Here is an 11,499-nt window from a genome sequence, read left to right on the forward strand (position 1 = left end):
TTTATATTTTAAATTGTTGCTAATTACTTTAATTAATTTTATTTTTTTGAAGTGCATGAAAATTTTGATATTTCCGGTCTTTTCGGCAAGACAAACCGGCGACCACGTTGTGAAAAATATTCGTGGAAAAAAAGACATGGGTTTTGGAGATTTGAAGGCCAAAGCCGGCCAACAGGCTTTAAACGCTTACTTAGCAGACAAAAGTTACATTGAAGGGTTAGTGTATTTCAAGGAAATAAAACGTTTTTTTATGTGGAGAAAACAAACAATGCAACTGTCACAGTGTCAGTCTGATTCAGTGAGTCAGAGAGACAGCAACCCAATAGACCGGTTGCTGAACAAGTGATTCGGATTTCTACTGATCCATTGTATGAGGGCCAAATAAAATCCTGAATAACTGTATTCAGACTCGGACTTCTCTTGAACTGAATTTTAATGTGCGTATTGTTATGCTTTTACTTTTCTACACTGGTTAGAGGTATAGGGGCAGGGTTGAGATCTCACAAACATGTTTAACCCCGCCGCATTTTTGCGCCTGTCCCAAGTCAGGAGCCTCTGGCCTTTGTTAGTCTTGTATTATTTAAATTTTAGTTTCTTGTGTACAATTTGGAAATTAGTATGGCGTTCATTATCACTGAACTAGTATATATTTGTTTAGGGGCCAGCTGAAGGACGCCTCCGGGTGCGGGAATTTCTCGCTACATTGAAGACCTGTTGATGACCTTCTGCTGTTGTGTTTTTTTTTGGTTTTTTTTGTTTGTTTTTTTGGTCGGGTTGTTGTCTCTTTGACACATTCCCCATTTCCATTCTCAATTTTATTTGAACTTTTGAAAATAAAATATTGTTTTAACTAAAGATCAGCCAATTTTCATGGGGGTTCTAATCCCAGATTCCGCTTACTGTTTTGTCAGATTCAGGTATCCCGTTTACCCTATATATGTAAGCGATTCTCATTTTTTTGGTAATTTCCTGTGTCCTGCTAGACTTCATTTCCCATTTTCACGGCACAATAATTTTAACTTTCACGTGTCACGCATACGAATATTTAGCAATCCTGTATCACGCTTAGACCCCAATGAGACCGACTTTCATGTGACAATTTTTTTCTAAATATTTGGTTTCATCAGACAGTAAATATAGGCCTAACTTTGACATATTTAACCATGTAAATTCGTACATAGTGTTTGAAAAGTTTTGAAACACACGTCTTAATGACGATATTAACTCGGATTGTTCGATGATATCCTTTACACCGATTTACCTAGGTTAACCAGTGTAAATCAGTCTTTAGGTTTATGACCCCTTCTGTAGCCATTTTTGTATTAACTTTTCAAACTTCATTTGTATCAAAACTTCAGATATAATGAGTAATAGAGATAGACCATTTTGTACATATACCAAGGGGAAACTTGATGCAAAGCATTATTATTTACTATTTCATTACATTTCACAGAAAAAGGGGACTTTGTGGCAAATAAAACCTTGATTTTTATAGAAAATCCACAGACTTTAATACAGACATTTTAGTTTTAAAATTTTAAACATAGATTACTCACTTGCTTTTCTATGATGTGCTAGTGTTTATTTTTTTACAAAAAGTCCTAAACAACCTTTAAATTCCAAAAAAACTCGTGCTGAGACACTAGAGTGACATTCATAATATCCAAACTAATAAAATTATGGCCTTTAAAAATTCAATTTCTTCTTCAATAGATATAGGAGTTAAAAGAAGCATGTTTACATTAATTTTTTGATAGCGGAGGTATAATTCTGATGATAGTAGGACTCAAGACACTAACTTCAAACACAAATGTTCAAGTAACGGTGCTTCCACATATGCCCTCAACAAGTACCCTGGGATAAAATTTTGCAATTATAAACATAAATTGATCATTTGTTTATTAAACAAATATACATTAACAAATTCATCAAAAGCTTGTTCGATGATATACAATGTGCATACATTTTAAGTCTCGGTGACTTTCCCTATACAACATGTATTGAACAAAATATGTATTGAGAGAAAAAAGCTAAATCAATGTCAACTTACACAGCTGTATATTTATATTTTTAGCTACCAGGCATCACAAGCTGATGCTGTTGTCTTCGCCGGTCTTACAGGAGCTCCTTCAAAAGATCTTGTAAATGCTCTGAGATGGTACAACCAAATCAACTCCTACAATAACCAAGAAAAATCAAGGTAAAGTATTAATTGAAATTACGGTACAAGTGCGAGGTACATACTGTCTGTCACTTAAAACTTTTATAAGGCAGATATAGCTTAAAAAAAGTTTTGACAAGTATTATTACTATATTTCATTTTGTGTCTTTAGTTAGTTTTTATAATACATACTTCTGTTGACTTTTCTTATATAATTATTTGTTTTGGAGAGCCATCAAACCCATGTACATGAACTCTTCTGTAAACATGTACTTACCAGTACTCATACATGCCAACTGTCATGACACTATTTGCGGGGGATTTCGCCCATGTAGGCTCCCAAATTGAAATTTTGAACGAGCAATTTTGTCCACAACTTCAAACAAAACAATGAATTTTACAGTGGCTATAGGCTTATTAAGGTATAAAGAAGCAAAAAAACAACATAAGAATACATTTGAAGGCCCCCTTGAAGGTTGTAGGACTTTAAGAGCAATCTTGCACGTAACAACCCCCATGGGCATTTTGAAAAGTTGGCAGGTATGAGTACTACATCTATACTTTTATCATAAAACAGTAAAGTTTTGTAATAACAGCAAAAGTACAATATTAAGAAGATAAAACATGTCAGATCTAGTACAATCGATAGCTATGATTCTATAATAATGTTAACGTTTAATTTATGATGCTTTACTTGAGTAGGCACTGTTTCTTCCTTCAACAGATTCATAATAAAGTTTTTAATCGTGGCAATTTTCAAGCCTTTTACTAGGACATCTTCCAATATACAGTGGAACATAAAAGTCTTTGCCAAACGTCATTGGTTTAAGGGTCAGGACACAATATTGATGTCAGACCACAAAATCATATGCTTGATTTGGTTTCGATTTTTTGGTGACATTTTACTAAGCAGTCATACAAACATTGTTTATACAAGAAGGTCTTATGAAGAATGAATTGGTATAAGTTATTGCTTATTTCATTAAAAGACTTTCTAAGATAAAGAAAGGAATTCTGGGATATTGGCTGAGGTATAGCTTATATCTTCGTTCCTCCTATGACAAATCCTTTTTTAAGTCTGTATGAAGGTAGTAAAATATAAGCAATCCAAATGTAAGGATGTTTTGAATAATATTTAGGGACTTTAGTGGTGAAATAGAGATAAATATACAATTCAATGAGTTATAGGTTCTGATCTGTCACACACACCATACTTTGATTTCAAAGTTTATATATGTCAACTTTACGGGGTGATATTTTTTTAGATTCATCACTTGACATTTTCCTGTTTACCAAACACTTTCATATTTTTACAATAATTAACATTATCCAATTGCAGCAGGGGTATAATCAGTGAGCAGTAGCTCACAGTTGCACTTGTTGTCCTGGTAGGTCCTTGAAAAAAATATAGTGACAGTAATACTGATGCTTACTTAGCAAAATTGTGTCTATCCTTTGCAAAAATGTTCAAAGCTCTGAATAAATACTGTAGTGAATAGAATGTGACATTAACTTTCTTAAAACAGTAGGTCATGCCATTGGTACAATGAAATGTAAACATTTACATGTGGTTAGGTTTTACTACATAGGGATTTTCTTTGCTTTAGTTTCCCTGGTACAAAGAAAGACATAAATTCCTATGGATCTGCAGCCCCAGCCGCATCTAATGGAGATGCTGATGAGGATGATTTTGATCTGTTTGGATCAGACGATGAAGAAGAAGTAGAAAAAGAAAAACAGAAAAGACTCCAACAATACGCAGAAAAGAAAGCTAAAAGTAGGAATATAAGTTGACTTGTCAAATGTACAATGTAGCTGGTTTAAAACACTTCAGCAGTAACACCAACTGTTTGTCAGATACAATATAGTATTTTCCAACTTTATAAATACTGTAAATTCATATTTTTTTATTCTTTAATAAATGCTCCTAACAATTTCTGAATTTATAGAATATATACTGGTTAACTTATATCAATTCCTTGATGTGGTCCTTCCATTATACATTTCTACTATTTCTTGTTATCTTTGCAACACATAAGTGTGAAATGCTTTTGATTGAACTTAGAACCTCTCACACTGGAGTATGTCATTAGAAATAAGTTATGATGCATCACATGCATTTTATCAATGTTGTCATGTATTTATTGAAATTTTAAAAGGAATTTTATGCTGTAAGATATTTTTCTTGAAAGCTTCAATTTGCTGATTTCTCTTTATAAAAAAAAAAAAATATTATATAGGATTATTTGCCATTGAAAAACAAATGAATCATAATTTTGCCATACATCTTATATTTGTACATGTATAAATGTGCGTGGAAGTAATGCCTTGTATTCTGTTTTCATTCAATATTTTAAACAATAACATATTGTATTTCTAAACTAATATGTTGTGATATTTCTTTTGTAGAACCTGCACTTATAGCCAAAAGTAGTATTGTACTAGATGTGAAACCATGGGATGATGAAACTGATATGGCAGCCATGGAAAAATTAGTACGAACTGTTGAAACTGATGGTCTTATATGGGGAGTATGTAAGTAGACATAGTATGGACTGTTGAAACAGATGGTCTTATATGGGGTACATGTAAGTAAATTAGTAAGGATGTTGAAACTGATGGTCTTATATGGGGTACATGTAAGTAGACATAGTATGGACTGTTGAAACAGATGGTCTTATATTGGGTACATGTAAGTAGACATAGTATGGACTGTTGAAACAGATGGTCTTATATGGGGTACATGTAAGTAGACATAGTACGGACTGTTGAAACAGATGGTCTTATATGGGGTACATGTAAGTAGACATAGTACGGACTGTTGAAACAGATGGTCTTATATGGGGTACATGTAAGTAGACATAGTATGGAAAAATATACAGTGACAGTAATACTGATGCTTACTTAGCAAAATTGTGTCTATCCTTTGCAAAAATGTTCAAAGCTCTGAATAAATACTGTAGTGAATAGAATGTGACATTAACTTTCTTAAAACAGTAGGTCATGCCATTGGTACAATGAAATGTAAACATTTACATGTGGTTAGGTTTTACTACATAGGGATTTTCTTTGCTTTAGTTTCCCTGGTACAAAGAAAGACATAAATTCCTATGGATCTGCAGCCCCAGCCGCATCTAATGTACAATGTAGCTGGTTTAAAACACTTCAGCAGTAACACCAACTGTTTGTCAGATACAATATAGTATTTTCCAACTTTATAAATACTGTAAATTCATATTTTTTTATTCTTTAATTAATGCTCCTAACAATTTCTGAATTTATAGAATATATACTGGTTAACTTATATCAATTCCTTGATGTGGTCCTTCCATTATACATTTCTACTATTTCTTGTTATCTTTGCAACACATTAGTGTGAAATGCTTTTGATTGAACTTAGAACCTCTCAATATGAACTGTTGAAACAGATGGTCTTATATGGGGTACATGTAAGTAGACATAGTACGAACTGTTGAAACAGATGGTCCTATATGGGGTACATGTAAGTAGACATAGTACGGACTGTTGAAACAGATGGTCCTATATCATGTATATAGGGTACATGTAAGTAAATCAGTAAGGACTGTTGAAACAGATGGTCTTATATGAGGTACATGTAAGTAGACATAGTACGAACTGTTGAAACAGATGGTCTTATATGGGGTACATGTAAGTAGACATAGTACGAACTGTTGAAACAGATGGTCTTATATTGGGTACATGTAAGTAGACATAGTATGGACTGTTGAAACAGATGGTCTTATATGGGGTACATGTAAGTAGACATAATATGAACTGTTGAAACAGATGGTCTTATATGGGGTACATGTACAGTACGGGTAGGGACTTATTTTTATGGATGTCTTAATCCGACTAGTCGGATATCAATAATCGGACATTTTTATGGTAGGTAGTATGGCCATCAATCAACAAATCCAGGTGTGATTGGCAATATATTTGTCCTTTCATCTTAATCCGTGCTGCTAGAATTACGGTTCACTGATTTCAGAATCAGGTTACCTGTAATTTTAACCTCTCAGTCACTTTATTGATTACATCGTTTTTGACATAAAATATTTTTACAGGTGAAGTACCGGAGAACACTTTGTTTTAATAAAAATAGCCTATTTTTTTAATTATGGTTTTTATATTTCAACTGCTATTTATTTTCTAATTTGTTCCTCAAAATTATTTTTGTTCTATGTTCTTTGTTGTTTATTTTTTTTTTTTGTGTATCTGTTTCTTATATGTTTGCATAAAATTTCAAACATTAATATTTTTACATGTATTCTATTTCTGGAAGCTTACGGTTATTTTTGTTTTACTCGTAATTCCATTAGCAGAATGCTGTCTCCAGGGTTAGTTTGACGCGGCCACATGCAAAATATTTCTATAATATGTATTTAATATTCAATTCAGTCTGTGTTGGGTCAGTTCCGAGATATAAAAAAATAATTACAGTAAGCAATACTTGTATATTATTTAGTAGATTGCTGATTCTTTGTAGTTTTTACTTTTTACTGTAAACAATTTATTGTCCGAAACTTCAAAGTTGGAGATGTATCAATAAAATATAACGCAAATAATAACACTAGAAGAAGATATTGATTCTTCCCGGACATAAGTTTATTTTAAGATTTCCGTGTTTGTTCATTATGTTAAATTTATATAATTGATCTGCATTTGGGGGTAGGGGGTAAATAGGGTCCGGATCTCGAAATCCTGGGCTTAAAAACACGAAGTCCCAAGGTCCCGAATTTAAATAAATCAAAATCCCGACATCGCGAAAAAAAGAATTCCCAGATCCCGAAGTGTTAATCCCGAAATCTCGAACTTAAATTAATTGCGTAATATTAATATTTACGCACAATCCATGTAAAAAGGAAACTTGTATGTTATATATTTTAAACAGCAATTTGTTAAGAAAAATTTGCCGTGAAAAGATAATTGCATGATACACATATTTGTGATCAACAGCGTGTGCACGTGGTTGAACTTTAACTTGACTCCACTCACAATATTATTGAATGCTATTAAAAGATGTTAAAGATCGATTTTGTCCACTGCACGAGATTCTTATATGGCGGGAAATGTCGTAACAGTAAACTCAGGTGACCTTACTGAACGACCGTGGGAAAATCCATTCATGATTAAATTTGATGTGGAATGATTGACAGTATTGTGCGTTAGTTTTGAGGCTCTTGATCGATTGACCAGAATAGAAATTTAATCGATTTACATACATGTAAAATCAAAACAAGATTTAGTCTTCTTTAACTATTTTTATTTTATTTTTATCAGTCATTTCCCGGATTCCCATTTAAATATTCTACTTTGGAGAACTCCTTAAAACTTCGGACAACATCGATTTAAAAATTCTTACGGACTGCGCGAGCTATAGAATGACTAGAAGTACGACGAAAAAGTAAAGACAGCTGATCATGAATAGTACGATTAACCTTTGGGGTATAAATGTGCATTTATTCAATAAACTATATAAGGTTAAATTTTGATTTTCGTGTATCGATTCGTAAAATATATTTATAATAAAAACACCGGCGATTTTCATAAAAGAGTCGACTGAGACATGAAAATAGAAAGGCAATATTTCGATTGTCAACAATTTTTTGTTAAATTAAAAATAGGAATCGAAATATGATCACGGCGTTATAAATATTGTATTTAAAGAAACCAATTGTTTGACTTTCAAAGAGATTAACGGGAAATATGTCAAAATAGAAAGCACGAGTGATCTGTCTGACCAAAATGTTTTACTTGCGAGAAATGATTGACAGGTGTGAATTGATGTAGAGGCTCCGACGGGGAAAGTTGTATCAAAAGGAAAATAACTTTATACATATTTTATAAATACGATATGTTGGCCTTATACTTAAAATTGTGTTTCTAATAATAACATATAAAGGAACAGGACCTTAAAAGGGGGAAATAATATAACCATCAATGAAAACTCGTATAATTTACGGGATTGATGTCTCAACAATTTGAGTTCAACTTCGATTGAAAACAGTCTTGGTTGTTATTAGGCTTATTATTTTGAATTAGATGAAATATTTTCGGTTTACAAATACAAATGCAAATACAAAATAGTTTATTGGCACAAAACTATTATAATAATTGGCAACACAATATATTGTTAAAAATCGTATTTATTTCATTTTCAAATTATAAAAAAAAATCCCACATTCATGATATTCAATTTTAATTTTAATTCTAAATATTCAATTTTTAATTTAAATTCTTATATTTAATTTTAATTTCAATTCTTTCTCTTTGAATACAAAACAATATTTTACATTTATCTCTTCTCCATAAATACAAATATATATGTACAGGTAAAATTTAATTCTAATCAAGCTGGTACAGATTGATTTACGACCTTCCACTTGGATATTGCACAGCAGGTGTTTATTACTCTGGGACAACTGTCCGACCAGTCTGACATCTAGACGGATTAAGGCTTCCATAAAAATAAGTCCCTACCTGTACTGTAAGTAGACATAGTACGAACTGTTGAAACTGATGGTCTTATATGGGGTACATGTAAGTAGACATAGTACGGACTGTTGAAACAGATGGTCTTATATGGGGTTCATGTAAGTAGGCATAGTACGGACTGTTGAAACTGATGGTCTTATATGGGGTACATGTAAGTGCACCTGTCCTAAGTCAGGAATCTGATGTACAGTAGTTGTCGTTTGTTTATGTAATATATACGTGTTTCTCGTTTTGTTTATATAGATTAGACCGTTGGTTTTCCCGTTTGAATGGTTTTACACTAGTAATTTTGGGGCCCTTTATAGCTTGTTGTTCGGTGTGAGCCAAGGCTCCGTGTTGAAGGCCGTACTTTAACCTATAATGGTTTAATTTTTAAATTGTTATTTGGATGGAGAGTTGTCTCATTGGCACACACACCACATCTTCCTATATCTATATAGTATGGACTGTTGAAACAGATGGTCTTATATGGGGTACATGTAAGTAGACATAGTACGGACTGTTGAAACAGATGGTCTTATATGGGGTACATGTAAGTAGACATAGTATGAACTGTTGAAACTGATGGTCTTATATGGGGTACATGTAAGTAGACATAGTATGGACTGTTGAAACAGATGGTCTTATATGGGGGTACATGTAAGTAGACATAGTATGGACTGTTGAAACAGATGGTCTTATATGGGGTACATGTAAGTAGACATAGTACGGACTGTTGAAACAGATGGTCTTATATGGGGTACATGTAAGTAGACATAGTACCGACTGTTGAAACAGATGGTCTTATATAGGGTACATGTAAGTAGACATAGTATGAACTGTTGAAACTGATGGTCTTATATGGGGTACATGTAAGTAGACATAATATGAACTGTTGAAACAGATGGTCTTATATTGGAAACTTGTAAGTAAACATAGTACGGACTGTTGAAACAGATGGTCTTATATATCATGTATATTGGGTATATGTAAGTAAATTAGTATGCACTGTTGAAACAGATGGTCTTATATGGGGTACATGTAAGTAGACATTTTACTCAGGTGTATTGTTAACATTGTTTATACAAGAAGGTCTTATGAAGAATGAATCAGTATTAGTTATTGCTTATTTCATTAAAAGACTTTCTAAGATAAAGAAAGGAATTCTGGGATATATGCTGAGGTATAGCTTATATCTTCGTTCCTCCTATAACAAATCATATAGCTAAAAACCCTGAAGAAATACTCACATATGACATCTAAATTCTGATGGGAGACGTGATAGTCCTTTATTTGTCAAGTTTAAATCTTGTTTCAGTAACACATACACAGCATCTTCTTCTATTCATATCTTTTCAATGAGATGGTTTACAGTGTTCTCCCCAAATGTTTTGCTTAGCATCTTGGTAAATAGAAATACCATCTTGTTTCTAAAATTATAGCATCACATCCATAACATAATCTATAGAAAAACCACTTCAGATAGCATCACATTACCATGATGCTAAAAGGCCCTTGGGAGAACACTGGGTTTGCAAACTTGAAACAAAATCCTTTACATAAGAACCAGATAAATTTTATGTATCTGAAATAGGAAAATTAAATAGATTTAAAACCTTTTTTTAGGAAAGTTTTCGATATAAATGATTTTGTGAAGGTCAAATACCATTGCATGATTGTGTTTTACTGTAATTATTCAGTAGGCTTTTGGGGTATTACAATAGCAGTGAACAGTGCGTTGTATTTCAGATCAAAGACATAGCTGTTGTATCTTTATATGATAATATTGGATGATGTTTTATTTTCTGTTTCAGCTAAACTGGTTCCTGTAGGATATGGAATAAAAAAATTACAGATAGGATGTGTGGTTGAAGATGACAAAGTAAGTCTCTGAGCTAAATCAGACTCTTACTTGCATTTGAAAATTATAATTTTTATCCCATGCAACCAAGTTGTGAAGATAGTTGTCAGTTAGAATGCATATGTAAAAGTCTATGAATCTACTATTATTTTGGCCCACTTATCCTGTAGAAACTTGAAATATAAAAATAAGAAGATATGATATAATTGCCAATAAGACAATTAACCTCTGAATTGCAGACATAAACACTGCTCTGCAAGAATAAAAGTTGATTTTTTTAAGGTGTTAAAATTTGGAAAAAAAACTATGTATGAAGAGAAACACAATCACCTCTAAGGAATATGATAATAGATAATTTTTCACCCTTTAAGTTTTATTTGACAAATTTTGAACACCTCAAACTGCTTGTCAACAATAACTATAGAATGTTTGGAAATGGTGGATTATGTAGCTATTGTATCAAAAGAAGTCAGTTATGACTCTTATTTATTGTCTCGAAAGAAGTCAGTTGGCTGTTTTACTTATTGTTTCACTTGATTGAGGCTCTGTAATAGTATATGTTTATTTTACAGGTTGGTACAGATTTCCTTGAAGAAGCAATAACAGCTTTTGAAGACTATGTACAATCTGTTGACATTGCAGCATTTAATAAGATTTAAACTTAATGTGAAAGGACATAACTTCATAAATTATTACCACCAGTCAGTGCTAGATCAATGTGAGGAGTGAGAAATTAAAAAAATTGTAAACACCAAAATGTTTTTATGTTTATTTTATGATTGTAAGTGTGATTTAATGTTACAACACAGCAAATCGTCTTGAAATACACCATAATGTCTCTTGTTATATCTCTTAAGTCAGTTTTATTTTAAGCATATTTACATCCCACTGTAGCCAAGAGGGCATTAAGTCTTACCCTTGTCTGTCTGAAGGTACATCTGCACATCCCAAATTTGTTTCTATTCTCTAACTTATATTTGCC

At 32.5% G+C, this 11,499-nt stretch overlaps 1 protein-coding gene across 1 annotated transcript; it reads left to right on the forward strand.

Moving 5' to 3' along the window:
- The first annotated feature begins 64 nt into the window (after positions 1–64).
- On the forward strand, positions 65–11,274 carry LOC134706572 (elongation factor 1-beta-like). Its single transcript, XM_063565615.1, has 6 exons — positions 65–216; positions 2,075–2,200; positions 3,769–3,938; positions 4,571–4,696; positions 10,471–10,538; positions 11,090–11,274. The coding sequence occupies exons 1-6, from the start codon at positions 137–139 to the stop codon at positions 11,174–11,176; spliced, it is 657 nt and encodes a 218-aa protein (XP_063421685.1). The 5' UTR covers positions 65–136; the 3' UTR covers positions 11,177–11,274.
- The last annotated feature ends 225 nt before the right edge of the window (positions 11,275–11,499 follow it).

This window comes from Mytilus trossulus, chromosome 2 (genome assembly GCF_036588685.1).
Source record: "Mytilus trossulus isolate FHL-02 chromosome 2, PNRI_Mtr1.1.1.hap1, whole genome shotgun sequence".
Taxonomy (NCBI): Eukaryota; Metazoa; Mollusca; class Bivalvia; order Mytilida; family Mytilidae; genus Mytilus; species Mytilus trossulus.